A 15,939-nucleotide genomic window follows, 5' to 3' on the forward strand; every position below is an offset into this window, starting at 1 on the left:
CAGGCATTGGGGGGGCACACGGTATACACAGGGGGAGTTCTTCACAATTTACCAGGTCACGGTAGTCTTAGAAAGCTTTTTATTTACCAATATATTCATATACTACAATTTAAAAGAACTTAATAAACTTTTTTAAAAAATGTTTTTTAAAAAACAGTCCTTAAGAAGCCATCTCCACTTTTTGCACCTTAGAGGGACCAGCCTGCTCCTGCGGGTGGCGCCGTTTCCTCCTGCTGGTGGGTGGCTGAAAAAGAAAGCAGGAGGATTAACCTGTGGAACCACCTGCTGTGAGGCTATGGAAGGGTGCAACAGTGCTCCAGACACTCCAGCCTGCCTAAGAAAGCCCATTGTATGATTGGCGAAAACATGGTTTGCAATCCACAAGGCAAACCAGCAAACATGGATTGAAGTGGGTTTGCAAACCATGGATTGCTGCCAACTGTGGCCGGGCATGGGGCCTGAACTGGCACAACCCATCATTATAGGCACCACTCTGCCTCCAGAAGTGACTGCATTATCTAGAAGAGGAGGATCAAATGAAACAGAGAGAGAGAGAGAGAGAGCTCTAAAACAGACACCGCCTGTCAAATATTCCAAAATACTTGCAGAACTTTTAGCCTCAGTGAGAAGTCCATTTCCCACCCCCACCCCGGAAAAGTTGCTTCAGTTTATTCCATCTCATCTCTGGTGACCATTTTATGTTGTTGCCATATAGATTTAGCTGGTAGGACTCTGTTCTACTTCTTTAAATGCTGATTGTATTTGTGCCTTCATGGGTAGTTTAGGGCTACCACCCCCCTCCCAGCCACCATCCCTCGCTCTTCATATTCCCCCCACAAAGCCCTCTAGTGGTCTATCTACAGCTTCACCTGTCAAACCCCCCACCCAAAGCCTCAGGTGACCCAAGGGCTCTGGCCTCCTTACACCATATGGCAACGCTCCCAAATGCCTGTGCTTGCTTGAGGACATTATTTTCCCATTTTAAAAAAGGAAAATCCCCCCAAAAAAACATTTTCTAAAATCAATTCACGAGTTCTTCAACCAATCCATCATGAGAAATAGATACCAAAGGTGACGCCTCTGGTGCAGGCACAGGCTCCAGTGTTTGAGTGATTAACTGTTGAAAAGTGTGCTTCATATTTTCGTCCTGTGAAGAATATGTATTTGGACATATATTTAAAATGAAATCATAGGGTAGCATAATTCTAGCAGTTGCTTAACAGTGTGAAGCAGCCAAGAATGAGGCTAGGCCACAAGGCAGGCAATGGGAGACAAGAATGGGGAAGGAGCAGTCTCCAGCCTCAGGCAGGCAGCAAATTCTGGGGTACCTATTGAAGGGATTGAATTGTCAGTTTATTAGTAAATTCCCCACTACAGTGGGAGTTGTTATTTGGATTTTCTGCCTCAGACATTTTTCGGGTTGCGGACAAACCCCTGAAAGGAATTTAATTCGTATCCGGAGGGTCCACTGTATTTCAGAGAGGGAAATATGTCTGCAGGATTCAGCAAGCAGAAGCACAAACAAGGTGGAATGTGGTCTTTGGCCTTGGCCAAAGGTAGAAGCCCCTGCTCCTGGCAGGACAAGGGCTTCCTAAGGGGGCCAGACACCCAACTCCCCTTCTCCATTCATATTGCCAAGGCATTATCTTCCCTGTGAAGACTCCAAACACTGGCCGTTTGCTGTCTTTCATTGACATACAAAACCCTAAGAACTTGCCCCTCCATCAGCAGGTAAAGAGCTTTTTGTTCCAGCAGGCTTTTGGAAACTGAATGCGTTTAGTGAAAGGGTTGGTGCCATGCTGTTTTTATTGTAATTATTTGTTTTAAGTAGATTTCATGTATGTTTATTGTTTTAATTCTATTAATGTTAAAGTGCTTTTTAATTATTGACTTTTCTAGGTTTGTAGCAATTACAGTGGTACCTCGACTTACGAAGGCGATCCGTTCCGCGGCGCTCTTCGCAAGTCGAATCCATCGTAAGTCAAAGCGCCCATTTTGCACATGCGCAAAGCGCGATTTTGCGCTTTGCGCATGCGCAGACCGCATGAGCAAACCGCGCGCATGGCGAAAATACTTCCGGGTTAGCGGACTTCGGAAGTCGAAACCTTCGGAAGTCGAAGCATTTGTAAGTCAAGGTACCACTGTATTGCTTTTATCTGTAAGCTGCCTTGGGTCCTGTCAGGGAAAGAGGTGGGGTAGAAATATATTTTTTAAAAATAACAACAACTTGGGACCTGTATTTGTCCAATACAGACCATTCCATACACTAAGACTGTTGGAGGAGGGCCATCCTGGCTATCATAGCCTGTTCAGGTCTTATCATACTACAATCTGAAGAAGGGACTTTTCAGTTGTGGCACCCAGCAAATGGAACCACCTCTACTTCAAAATAAGGGCTTTCAGTGCTTTTTAAAGACCTGCCTGATACATGGCTGGTCTACTGTGGATTTAGATGTGTTTTGTTATATTTTATTGGAACTGTATTACTGAGTATTACTTATGAGGGGCCACTGAGAAACATTTTCAATAAAACAAATGAACAAAACCATCCTGTCCTGTTCTACCTAGATAGGACAGCTCAAGTGAGCATATACCTGAAGCCAGGGATGTTCTAAAGCCTCTTCTATTTTAAGACGCTTCCGTGGATCCACCACTAGCAACTTCTGCACAAGGTCAAAGGCTGAAACAACGAAGCAAAATGTGCTGTAGTTCAGCAATAACAGAATGAAACCCTCATGGGCCCTCTAGTCCAGCATCCTGCTCTCACGCCTGCTGCCACACCTGCTTCTCTGCTTGGAGAAAACATGTATGACCCCCACCTGTTCTGGCTCCCTCCCTGTCCTTCTCCTTTGCAAAGGAACAGCTGATACATAAACACTGTAGTTAGTACTCAATGTTTAAGTAAAGGTAAAGGTAAAGGTAAAGGGACCCCTGACCATTGGGTCCAGTCGTGACCGACTCTGGGGTTGCGGCGCTCATCTCGCGTTATTGGCAGAGGGAGCCGGTGTACAGCTTCCGGGTCATGTGGCCAGCATGACAAAGCCGCTTCTGGCGAACCAGAGCAGCACACGGAAACGCCATTTACCCTCCCTCTGTAGCAGTACCTATTTATCTACTTGCACTTTGATGTGCTTTCGAACTGCTAGGTTGGCAGGAGCTGGGACCGAGCAACGGGAGCTCACCCCGTCGCAGGGATTCGAACCGCCGACCTTCTGATCGGCAACCCCTAGGCTCTGTGGTTTAACCCACAGCGCCACCTGCGTCTCAATGTTTAAGTACAGTACCTTACCTCAATTCAGAAGAGGCTCCTGCTGTCACAATTTCTAGTGTGGGTTCAGACCAAAGAAACTGTACATTACTCAAACATAAGCTTCATTTAATTCCATGGGGATTGTTCTGTGATAAGTATGTACAGGAACAAAGCCTGAATCGATTAGTCTTACAGGGGCCAAAAAGGACTGTTAAGAAAGGGACCCCATAAATTTCCAAACCTATGGGAAAATATTGTTCCGCTCCTACAGCTTATTCACTTCTACATCTTTTTGGAATGCGGAATGCGGTGGGGAGATATTAAGTGCATTAGGACCCAGATGACCAGGGTTAAAATGACGCCATGAGCCCTTGCCACATCCCCAAGCAAGGAAGGAAGTTTGACTGCAGTAGCATCTGCCATTAACATCACCAGTCATGGCACAGTGGCTGAGGAGATGCAGATGCCCTTAGTGCCAAGCCATAAGCCAGTTACCTTGCAAGATGCTATGCAGAACACACCTGTGTGGTTTTGCTGCCCTTGCTTCCTAAGTGGGAGAGGAAGAAAGTACCTCACCTCTTTCACCTGTTTGAGGGCCAGGAGGATGCTGTAAGTCTCCTTGGCTCCCTATTGGAAGCCAGAGGTAGCCTTCAAGAGACAAGAAGTTCCTTTCAGCGCCTTACCATTGTTTAGCCAGCCTTCCCTTTGATGCAAGGAAGAAGACCCCAGAAGTTCAGTGTGTGTCATTTGTTTGAGTCCCAGCCAACATGCCTTGCCCTAATAGAACTGTGAAATTGGAAGGGATCCTGAGGGATATCCCTCTCAACCCCCTGCAATGCAGGAATCCTGCCCACAGCTGTCCCTGGATGGGCTGGAACTACCAACCTTTTGCTTGAGTTACACTGACGTTTAAGTCTTTTAGAGAGCTCTCTCATTTAAACAATGCTGGTGGAACAGACACACCTCTGTCCTGTGAAGCAGGGTCATACCAATGCCTTACCCTCCTCTGACACATGCTGCCATATTTCTGCACAGTAGTAGTATTCTCCCTGGGCAATCTGCTCCCTCAGAGACAGACGAGCATTTTTATCGGAGAAGGGTGGATATCCGGAGAGGCTAATTGAGACAAACAAGAAGAAAAACATGGCAGCTTTGCAGCCAAAAACCCACGAGGGGCAGAGGAGCAATGTCTGGAGTGGGAATTGGAGGTTCAACTCCACGGCGACTACAGCGCTTGGAACTGCAACTCTCATTCAGCCTTACAGGATTGTTCCAAGGTTAACAGGCAATTAAAGCCTGACCCTACATGTGCAGAAGTCAAACTAACTTTCATGAACTTACATCCAAGTAAGTCTTGCACAGAATTCAGCCTTAGTTCTCCACGGAAGGGCAAGAGACAAAAATTAAAAATAAAAAGTATTCAAGTCAATGTGTTCAAAATTTCACTCACAAACAGGTACACTTTATGGGAAGACAAAAACCTTTGTCAGCCTTCCTGTGTTTCTTACCAAATAAAGAGAATGACTCCCAGACTCCAGCAGTCCACTGAGCGCCCATAACCTCCATCCTCAGCAAAATGTTGAACTTCGGGAGCAAGATAGTCAGGTGTACCACATAATGTTTTCATAAGGGATGTTTCTCCAAGAATTTTGGATTGACCAAAATCTGTTATCTTGCACAACAAGAAAAGTAACAAGAATAGATTGATCAAAATGTCAAAAGTCATTTAGCGTGCTTCTTGCAATGAAGGTCTGCATATGTCCCGAGACTAGGTATGTAAAAAAATTGCTATACACAATAGTTTCGTCTCCAAAGCAAAACTTTTAGAAGGCAAATCCAATGAAATCTACAAGATTTTGCAGAGGGAGAGACGAAGAGGGCCTGGGGGACCAAGCAGAGTCACAAGGTCTTTCACAAACACACCCTACATTCATGGCCTCTGTCTTAAATATTTCATTCCATGATAACTGAGTGGCATGCACTGGAATGCCATTGACACCAGAGACCTGGGTCAAAGCATCTCGCAGAGTAACTTTATTTAAAGCACATGATGTGGGGTTGAGGGGGGGAGGGTAGAATTCTTAGACAACTCCTGCTCACCTTTATAAGGCAATTTGCCTCAGGAGATGACAAGAGCACATTCTCCAGTTTCAGGTCCCGGTGAATAATGCCTTTTTCATGAAGATACTTTGCCCAGTGCCAAAAAGAAAGAAAGAATATTATGCAATTAACAGATTGTTGTGGCTGACACACCTTTGCATGTGGCATCTCCGCTCCTTTAATAAACAGACATTTAGAGTACCATGTCGTGCCTTCCATGCCTAATCAACCCCCTCACAGGCACAGCCACAAGCACTTCATAAACAAAAACAACTGACAACTCTGTGTGTGTGTGTGTGTGTGTGTGTGTATCTATATTGCCCAGAGTGTAGCAGAACAATTCAACATAACAGGTCCAAATTGCAAGTTCAATGCTAAGAGCTGATCTTGAAGAAAATTAATATTAAACTCCCAATCTTGAATAGAAAAATCTGAAGAGGATTCCACAGTGGAAACAACATCATGAGAGCAACATCATGGGAAGCGTGTTTCAAGGACTCAGGTGAAACTATGAGGCTCCCTTCTTATTTTTGCTATTGGATGCTGCATGTTGTTTATGTAATCTTGCTATATTTATAGTACAGTGGTACCTCGTTTTGAGTCCGGGATCCGGTCTGGAGCCCCGGATGCTCGACGAAAGGGACGCTCGACAATGCGCCGCTCTGCGCATGTGCATGGAGTGGTTTTGTGCTTCTGCACGTGCGGAAAACCCGGAAGTAACCCGTTCCGGTACTTCCAGATTTGTCACAGACATTCCACAAAATGGATGCTAAAAGGGGCAGACTCAAAACGAGGTACCACTGTATTGAAATGTGGGAGTTTTGTACATTATTATAATTGCTATTGTTTTGCTATACTATTGTTTTTGCTATGCTGTCTTGCTAACCTTTTAATGTTCTTTAAGAATGTCAACAAGCTTATAGATGTAATCCAGCCAGCAAAGTGTACTTGGAATTTCACAAAGCTTTTCACAAAGAACCTCACCAAAGACTCTGATTGCTTTTAAACACCTGCTTTAACTGTCTCTTATTGATAATTGTATTTTTAAAGTGCTTAAAGGTTTTATTATACAGTGGTACCTCGGTTTAAGTACACAATTGGTTCCGGAAGTCTGTACTTAACCTGAAGCATACTTAACCTGAAGCGAACTTTCCCATTGAAAGTAAGGGAAAGTGGATTAATCCGTTCCAGACGGGTCCGCGGAGTACTTAAACTGAAAGTACTCAAACCAAAACGTACTTAAACCGAGGTATGACTGTAATCAAGCAATATATAAATTTTGTTAAATAATAATATTAAAAAAACCTCATGCGAAAGCTTAGCATTCATGGAATAAGACAAAAGGCTCCCTTTCATGGAGAATAAGGTGAGCAATAGCTTCTAGCCCTGAAGGCTGTGTTCCACCTCCACGGCCAAAGGCAGGCAGGGAGTGTGGGCTCTTGTGCTGGGGTCGTGCTTGGTTTCCCACAGGCATCTGGTTGACTTCTGTGTGAACAGGATGCTCGACTAGATGGTCCACCGGCCTGATCCAGCAAACTGCTCTTATCTTTTCTGTCACTGAGCTGTGGCACTTCCTCAGGGAACAGAGATGTAATGTCTTTCTGTGAATTGTCCAAGTGATGAAGAGAGGTACACTTCTGTTTAGAGACATTGCATGGTCTATGCAGTAAATGTTTCCATGTGCTACATCAGGGGCAACGAACCTGTAGACCTCCAGGTTGGACTCCCACTTCCCACCATCCCTAGCCAGCCAATAGTCAGGGATGAGGGGAACTGCAATCCAGCAAGGTTAGTTAACCATATTTTGAGGCAGCTACACAACAGCCTTTGCTCATCAGAAGATTTAACAAAAGAGGCTGTTGCATCCATGTGGTGCAACAAACAAAGACTCCAGATTGTACCAGTGAATACATTAACAGTCATCAAGCCAAGCTCACCCCACATTACGGGGAGACAACTAGTTTTGCAGAGTTAAGGGGTACCTGCACAGCCAAAAGCATTTGATAAAAATAAAGTTTGCACGTTGCTTCACTCAGTCTTGCTGGGCGCAGAACCTTGTCAAATAGCTCTCCACCTTCCATCCTGAAAGACCAAGCAGAATAAACCCATGTTTGAAGGCAAGATAAAAATGGAAATGGTGTTCATGATGGAAAGTAGCAACTATTTTTCATCACTGGATACAAATTCCTTCAGTGTAGCATGCAAAGATCTAAAATTAGTTTTCCAAGACTAGCCAAACACTAGCAAGGAAGCCAAGGGGAGATTCAGTCTTTGTACGCTGAAATCTCTATGACCAAGGATATCTTCCAAAATGACAAGAGAAATTCCGAAGTGGCCTGGAGCCTAAGAGGCTTTTTTGTGATCAAGAACCTCCTTCATCAAGTGAGCATGGTTGACTTTGAGATGAGAACATCTACACATAGGGATTATTTTGAGCACTAAACATGAACAGTCTGAACAAGAGCTGAACGAGGAGGAAGAGGGCTGGTTCCAATACAAATCCAGCCCCTGAGAAAGGCTGTCTAGATTGTCCATTCGTTCCATCTCCTTAGCTTCTATTTCCAGCAGTCATCACCTGAGTTTTCTTCTTCTTTAATTATAGCCACACTGAACTGCTCATTTTGGACCATCTACACTGCCACTCACAGACCTTAGGCACAAAACCACTCCCTCCTCCCCAAAGAGCACAAAGAAGAATAACTTACAATTCCAAAACAATGTAAAAGTCTTCTCCTTCAAAGAAGTCTATTATCTTGATAAGGCAAGGCTGTAGCAAGGAAGGAAAGGGAAACATCCAAACATATGCTAGGAAAAAGCCGCTCTCAGAGAAAGCAATGCCCTCCAAAAGCAGCTCTTTTTTCCTGAAGCCAAAGAACAGCACAGAACTCTCAATTCAAAGGAAAATGCTTACAAATGTGAGAACAAAGGGCAGGAATGACATCTCCACTGTAGGACCTAAATATTCCCCCACACTCCACTCAGTAAAAAATAAGTGGGAACTACAATAAAATGTTGCAGTGTGGTATGTTGCTGTTCAGCATTCCAGCCTGCATTGCCCTCTCCCAAGGTACTCCAAATTAATTTACTTTTCTTCCCTGCCTTTCAACAGTCAGTCAGCCAGCATCATTCCCTGGCCTCAATTCTTCCCACATTTGAGCAATTTCCCCCCTAAGATTTTAGTTGTGCTTCTGAACACCTTTAGGTTCCTCTGAGGCCGAGCCCCACAATACTCTGCCTGTTGCTGACAGTGGATTCCATTTTGCAGACATCAGAATCTGCCCTCAGAGAATGGGCTTGCTAGTAGCATGTGAGATAAATCAGAACCACTGTCAGGTCTTTAGTAGGGCTGGACAAGATATCGATATATTGTCCAAAACCAGTTCAAAGTCCATATCATGATACAGTGGGACCTCGACTTACGAGCTACTCGACACCCGACATTTTCAAGTTATGAGCGGAAAAAGTGGCCGCGCGCTTACGATTTTTTCGACATCCAAACGGAAAACCCGTTCGCGGCTAGATGCGGTTTCCTCGACTTAGAATGTTTCCATTTCCAATGCATTCCTATGGGAAACCGCTTTTCCTATGGGAAACTTGACTTGCAAAGTTTTCGACCTATGAGTGTGCATTCGGAACGGATTAAATTCGTAAGTTGAGGTCCCACTGTATCAGTTTCATAATTTTTGACCTGGCAATATTTTGCTAATCGTGCATGGTTGGGAGCAGCTAATCATGCATTGCTAATCATGTGCATGTGCAAAAATCACAATGTGGAAGAAACCGTGAAGGCAGTCAGTGCCTCTACATAGCTCCATCCTTATTCCAGTCATTACGATATATTGCAATATATTGCAATGTTTAGCTGGCGATATCCTACTAAGTTGAAAACCAGCTCCATGCTTATTTCAGACACTGTAGCATATCAGTATATCACGATGTTTAGCAGGCAATATATCATGAAGTTGAAAACCAGATATTGCCCAGCCCTACTGTTCGCTTCTACGTAGTTCCATCCTTATGTCAGACATCATGATATATATCAGTATATTGCAATGTTTAGCATTGTGAAGTCTTTAGTGAGAAGAAGAGGTGAGGTAAAAATAATTTTAAAAGCTGCCTGCTTTAAGGGCATACTTACATGGTCAATCTTCTTCAGAATCTCCACTTCCGTTTCCACATTAAAAGGCTTGTCCTGCTTTTAGATAATGGAACATCAAAGCGTAAAGGTCACTTGTACAGCTTTAGTATGAGCCCATCTGCTTAGCTTGAGGGTGTTTGATGGCGCAAGAGGACAGCAAAACAGCTCACACACGGACAGAACATCAAGCCTCCTGCCCTCAGTAAAAGTGTGAAGATAGCCTGCATTGCTGCAGCAAAAAAAGCAGGAAAGCCAAACATAAGGCACTCGGCTCAGCTGGCATGAGAGTCCATGAAATTTCCACAGATTACCCCCAGAAAGCAATCCCAGGCAGGGACACGTCCCTGGGAAAAGTTATGAAAACCTGAAGATGTGTTATGAGAGGGACGAAGGCTGGGAACTGGGGCTGGGAGCAGCAGCTTAGAACATGAGAACAGGCTGCCAGACCAGGTCAATGGCCAATTTAGTCCAGGCTGAGACCCTACCTGCCTGCAGACTGTCTCGCCAGAGTGGTGCATGCTCTAGTTATCTCCCGCTTGGACTACTGCAATGCGCTCTACGTGGGGCTACCTTTGAAGGTGACCCGGAAACTGCAATTAATCCAGAATGTGGCAGCTAGACTGGTGACTGGGAGGCGGCCGCCGAAACCACATAACACCGGTCTTGAACTTGGCTCCCAGTACATATCCAAGCACAATTCAAAGTGTTGGTGCTGACCTTTAAAGCCCTAAATGGCCTCGGCCCAGTATACCTGAAGGAGCATCTCCTCCCCCATCGTTCTGCCCGGACACTGAGGTCCAGGGCCGAGGGCCTTCTGGTGGTTCCCTCACTGCAAGAAGTGAGGTTACAAGAAACCAGGCACTTAGTAGTAGCGCCCGCCCTGTGCAACGCCCTCCATCAAATGTCAAGGAAATAAACAACTATCTAATTTTTAGAAGAAATCTGAGGGCAACCCTGTTTAGGGAAGTTTTTAATGTTTGATGTTTTATCGTGCTTTTAATATTCTGTTGGGAGCCGCCCAGAGTGGCTGGGAAAACCCAGCCAGATCGATGGGGTATAAATAATAAATTATTATTATTATTATAAATTATTATTCCTTGATTTGCAGTGTACACTACAGCTGAGTTTGACCCTCCTGACTTTGCCTTTCAACTTTATTTCCCCCCCAATCTCTTCATTTTGTGGAATGTTTTACCTGGTCCTTGTAAAAAAAAATTATACACCTATGAAATCTGAAGGTAGGAGAAACATGTGTTTAACACAGAGTCCTCTCAAAGCTCTGTATGTGCCTGCAAATGAGTTGTAGAACCACCTGGTTTGTATCAGGGAGATTGTTTTGAGAGACAGAATAAGAGACCAGGCCAGCTTTCTTCAACCTGGTGCCTTCTAGATGTTTTGGGTAAAGATGTCCATCTGCTAAAGGCAACACAGAGGCTGATGGGAACTGTAGTCTAAAACATCCACACTGGGGGAGGCTGAACCAGTCAATACTTTTCTTGAAACAAAAGTCTGCTGGTGAAAAAAAGAATAAAAGCTTCCAAGTTGTCCTGAGCTCACATAAGCACAGCCAGGTAACTTTACAAATTCCACTAGGGCCACAAACCTCAGCACATGCCACAAAAGTTCCACTGATTCTTCCATGCTATATGTTTAGGACTGAGATGTGAGTCATTTAAGATTGTGAGTTATCCACAATTTTTTAGCACAAATAAATTTGTATATATCATCTTAATCAGCAGCAGTCAAAGCAAACAATGTTTAATCTACAGAACACAGGTGACAACCTAAGGTACTTTACAAATAATATTTCCCTCCATCAAAAATTCCCTGCCCAGAGGACGAAAACAGAGATACTTACATTCTCCGGCAAAACATCCGCCATAAACCTCCGCTTATTTATTATTTTTATGGCCACTTTCTTACAGGTGTCCCTTTCAAAGGCCAGCTTCACCTCTCCACAGGCACCACTAGCAGAAAAAGGAGGCTACTTCAAGGTTAGGGTTCTAACATTTAGATGGTGAAACTGTGAAAGAAATGCCTGCAGTGCCCCAGATTTAAACAGAGCTTCAGAGGACAGTCCTCTCCTCTCTCATCCCCTGATGAGGAGGCTGATTCTCCTCCACTGAGGGCTACCATTGAAACCATTTAGCACAGCCTCATGAGGCCACTCCCCCACCCCCGGCCCACAGGTGCAACTCTCAGTAGTCTTCCCTAAAGACAGCATTGCAGAAAACATGCAAGATAGGCAGGCAGAAAGACTCTAACTTACGTGCCCAACGTTTTTGATATGATATATTTGTCTGTGAGCTCCTTGGGATACTCCAGCTGATGATCACTTTCCATGAGGTCAGAGAACACAAATACTGGAAAGTGAGAGGAAGGAGAGGAGACCTCAGTCCAATAACTAATATAGCAAGGAAAACATACAACTTTCTTCCTGATCTCCAGTGCTGAGTGTTGTGGCCAAACATAATGGAAGGGATCAGAAGAACAATGCTTTTTGTATATGTAACAATGCCAATAATGCTGACAGAATGAGACCCCTTTCCAAATTGCTTTGCTACACACCAGGAAAGTCTGCCTTCACTGCGGAAGGTGGAGGGCAATATGGGAACCCCATAAGCAAGACATGAGCACAACCACCCTCTCTGGGCCATGATCTCCAGCAGATATTCTTATATTTGAGATAGTACAACCATTGTGACTAAAAGCCATTGACATCCCTGCCCATCCCTCAATACATTTGCTTAGTCCCCTTTTAAAACCAGCCAAGCTGATCAACAGCTCCTTACAGCCCCATAAATAAATTGGAAGATATACAATGTGACTGATTAGAGATATACCAGATTATACATTTTCTAAATCAGCCAAATGTAAGATTCACGACTTAAATAGTTTTTTACACGACTTAAATAGTTTTGAGCAACTACTCAACTCAACCAGCCCACTGGGAAAGGGAATCTCTCCCAACTATAGAAAATCCTCACACATAATTTGAGTCACCTTTTTCTTCTTATATGTGATATGTGTACATGGCAGTTGTCTCCCAGTTATCCCCTCCCCTCTGTATTCTCATTTTATTTTTCTATTTGTATTTTTACATTCATCCTTCTTACTGCATTTTGTATGTGCTTATGTCAATAACCATTTTGTATGAAAATGGCAATAATAACAATAGAGCTTCTTATTGAATAAAAAATAAAATAAAATCCACACACAATTGGCTACTCTTCCTCTCACTTCATTAAGACTAAAATGGGGAAAAGATTTTGAAGAAGAATTAGAGGAACAAATTTGGAATAAACAATTAAAACTCAGTAACATGCTTTTAAGATAGCACATTGATGTCACATGTGCCCATCTAGATTATTCAGAATTAATTACTGTATATTACATCCAACTTTTGCTGGTGGGAATGCAACTTACCTGGCTATCTAGTACACATGTGGTGCTTCTGCCCAAAAATTTTTTCCTTGGGGAGTTTTTCAAACAATTAATCAAACAATGGGACAATCACTATTTTAAGACCCCAAATTAGCCTTCCTACCGTATCTTATTTTACCCCTCAGATTAAGAACATAACCAATAAAGACCTCGTACTCAATTTATTAACTGCAGCTAGATTAGTGATCACAAAAATACGGGAAAACTTCAAATGCAAATCTTTTTGAAGCCTGGATTTCGCAAATATGTGACATTGCGCTTATGGACAAATTATGTCACAAAAGGAATATTGATGGGCAGGGACTGGACTTATGGAGAGACACTTTCATTGGATTGCCTTTATTAAAATGTCCAAAACTACAACCATCAGACGATGTTTTTATTTCATTTCTGTACAACTACTAAATTGCTTTCTTTGTATGGGTTTTTTTTCTTACTTGAAATTAAAAATCAATTAGGGGGAAAAAAACCATCCAAGCTAGTGTCCACCCCTACATGTTGGGCTAACAAATTTTGTTGTCTATCTGTGCACTACCACACAACAGCTCTAAGTGTGTTGCTCTGAACAGCAGCCACTGGGGAACAGGAGTGGAGGGAGAGTGAGGGATTTCTTCTGATACAGACTGCCTCTTACATTACATTCAGGATTAATTTTGACACTATTTCATCAAGCTGTGTCACTATAAAACCATGAAGGTTGAAAACTGGATTACACTCACTACCCAAAATGCCCCTGTAAGCCAGGGAGTTTGCAAGGAATCTTACCTTTGTTATGGGGCAGGGAGAGGGAGATTTCAGCAACATTTGCCAAGGGAAGCTTCTTGCTCTTCCCAATGAGCTTTCCATTGATGAAAGTCCCATTGGCACTTTGGTCTTCAATGTAGGCCACGTGGCAGCTTCCAGGCCCTGGTTCCTTGGAGGAAGGACAGTGAGCTAGGAGAGTCCACTTGGCAGGGTCTCCCTCACAGCAGAATCGCAAGTGAGGAAATAAGAAGGGTTTAAAGCCCCACATAAACCTTGCAAGCAAGGGCACACAACCCAGGCACACCCATTCACCACCACCAGAAAACTTCCTCAAATTGAAACTTGTTGCCCAGAGCAGAAAGCAAGAAGGAATCTCTGCAGTACTTACTCTGAAGATGCGGAAGTGCCATTTGCTGTACTGTTTATAGAGCTCTGTCTCAGTCATATTCAGCTTAGCAAAACTGTAGTCGCAACTTGCGTCTCTGCCAAACCAGTACTCATTTTTCACACAGTCTAGGGTGGGGGAAAAGAAGAGGGCAAAACCCAAGTAAGGAAACAGCATGTGGAAAACACACCTGCATCCTCTTCCGGGTCTGAGAAGAGCAAAGGAGGCTCAAGCAGAGTGGGCATCTCCCCACATGAATCAAAAAGCTTTGAAAAATTAAAACCTACCAGAGATTTATCTGCCATGGGCTTATAAACAAGCCCTCATTTTACTTTTATTCACCAGAAGGGCAATTGCTTGCTGGCATCAAAGACCAGAATGGTATTAACAGAAGGAAAAGGTGATTCCCAGCAAAATCCCAGTCCCTGGTAATGAGGAATCCTCCAAAAAGAGACAAAGGAAGGAAAGAAGCAAAACATATAGTGTACTGCACAACATAATGAACAGCAGTTCAAATATAGAGGAAGACCAGAATTGCTGCAGTTTGGCCAAGACTGTAAAACATGTAGATGAATTCCCGATACCTTTTCCTTCTAACACAAGGCAACACTGGGAGCCTATTCCACTACTTGCCTTATTCCCTAGTGCTCATATAAAAGAAAAGGGTACAAGATCACATCCCAGCTGGACAAGCAATATCCCAGTTGGGTCTGGTTCTTCTGGGAACTCCACAGTGGAGGATGCTGGCTGCACTGAGTTTTCCCACCTGGTGCATAAGAGCACCCTTCTTAGCAAAAGAACAGGCTCTCTGGCTGAGAGGGATGGATCTCCCTTAGAGCAAACACACCTCTAGAGCAGGCATAGGCAAACCCAGCCCTCCAGGTGTTTTGGGACTACAACTCCCATCATCCCTAGGTAATAGGACAAGTGCCCAGGGAGTTGTAGTCCTAAAACATCTGGAGGGCCGGGTTTGCCTATGCCTGCTCTAGAACATCTTCCCTGACACAGTTGTGCTTCTGACAGGCAACAGCAGCGTATTTTCCATAGCGTTTTGCGGGTGTAGCACTTTCCTTAAGACACACTATATGCTGTGATTTATTTAGACAGAGGAGACGATCCTTCCTCTGGTCTGAAGCCCAGGGGAGCCGCTGCTGTTCCTCCTGGGCCACTACGGAGGGATGGAGACCCCAGGCCTGAGCCGGTGTGTGAGGGCAGCCGAGGCGGCTGGGGGACTGGGACGGGGCTTGGCTCACGCACCGCAGTTGGGGAATCCCCTGGCCAGGCTGAAGAGGCGCCCCCAGGGCTGCGGCGAAGGCTCCTGCGGGCCGGGCTCCAGGTCCTCGGGGATGGTGGGCAGGTCCTGCGTGGGGAGCGTGTCCAGGGAGCTGAGGGTACCGGAGCTGGACGACGACTGGCTGGCGCCCGGTGTGCCGCTGGAGCTGCTGGAGCCTTCCGTGGGCGGGCGAAGCGGCAGCGGTGGCTGGGAGTCGCTTCCGGCCTCCTCGTGGGACATCGCGGCTCGCCGGGAGAAGGAGCTGCCGGGGAACACAGCACAGCGCGCGCGCGAGAGAGAGAGCGCCGCCCAAGGGACCCGGCCGCCCGCCCCCAAACCAGCGCGCCTCCCGCCGCAGCCGGACCGGACCCGGCAGCGAGACCAGTTGGCAGCGACTCTCCGCGGGGCGAGGGCAGCGCCTACCTTCCCGGCAAGGAGGGAGGGACGGAGAGACGGAGGGGGAGACGGCGCCCCGCCGCGCCCACACCTGGCTGCCCACCTGCTAGCTCCCTGCGCGTCCCGCCAGCCGCCTCCCGCCTTTTCGGCAGTCCCGCCCCCCGGAGGCCTACGTCACGAGCCCGAGTCAACCGCGGGCGAACCGGCGC

General features: G+C 45.3%; 1 protein-coding gene across 3 annotated transcripts; it reads right to left on the reverse strand.

The window, feature by feature from the left end:
* Positions 1–65: 65 nt before the first annotated feature.
* CHEK2 (checkpoint kinase 2) lies at positions 66–15,898 on the reverse strand. Of its 3 annotated transcripts, none has more exons than XM_035099249.2 (14): positions 15,319–15,898; positions 14,065–14,189; positions 13,698–13,845; positions 11,758–11,851; positions 11,347–11,455; positions 9,489–9,542; positions 8,056–8,117; positions 7,333–7,432; positions 5,351–5,437; positions 4,759–4,922; positions 4,251–4,366; positions 2,595–2,680; positions 1,067–1,147; positions 66–244 (listed from the first exon to the last, which is right to left on the reverse strand). In XM_035099249.2, exons 1-14 carry the CDS (start codon positions 15,572–15,574, stop codon positions 161–163), a joined length of 1,566 nt encoding a protein of 521 aa, XP_034955140.1. In that variant the 5' UTR covers positions 15,575–15,898; the 3' UTR covers positions 66–160. The 3 variants fall into 3 exon arrangements, with proteins under 3 accessions (XP_034955140.1, XP_034955139.1, XP_034955142.1); XM_035099248.2 differs by having other exon boundaries at positions 9,489–9,545; XM_035099251.2 differs by lacking the exon at positions 2,595–2,680 and having other exon boundaries at positions 9,489–9,545.
* Positions 15,899–15,939: the final 41 nt, after the last annotated feature.

The sequence above is a fragment of the Zootoca vivipara genome, chromosome 17 (genome assembly GCF_963506605.1).
Source record: "Zootoca vivipara chromosome 17, rZooViv1.1, whole genome shotgun sequence".
Classification (NCBI taxonomy): domain Eukaryota; kingdom Metazoa; phylum Chordata; class Lepidosauria; order Squamata; family Lacertidae; genus Zootoca; species Zootoca vivipara.

Excerpts from the sequence above, each read along its gene's own strand:
- CHEK2 (XM_035099248.2), bottom strand. The coding sequence starts at position 15,574 with ATGTCCCACGAGGAGGCCGGAAGCGACTCCCAGCCACCGCTGCCGCTT. Across the intron at positions 7,433-8,055 it reads TTTTACATTGTTTTGGAATT|GATGGAAGGTGGAGAGCTAT; the intron begins GTAAGTTATTCT and ends TTGGTCTTTCAG. Across the intron at positions 1,148-2,594 it reads TAGAACATCCCTGGCTTCAG|GACGAAAATATGAAGCACAC; the intron begins GTATATGCTCAC and ends TATTCTTCACAG.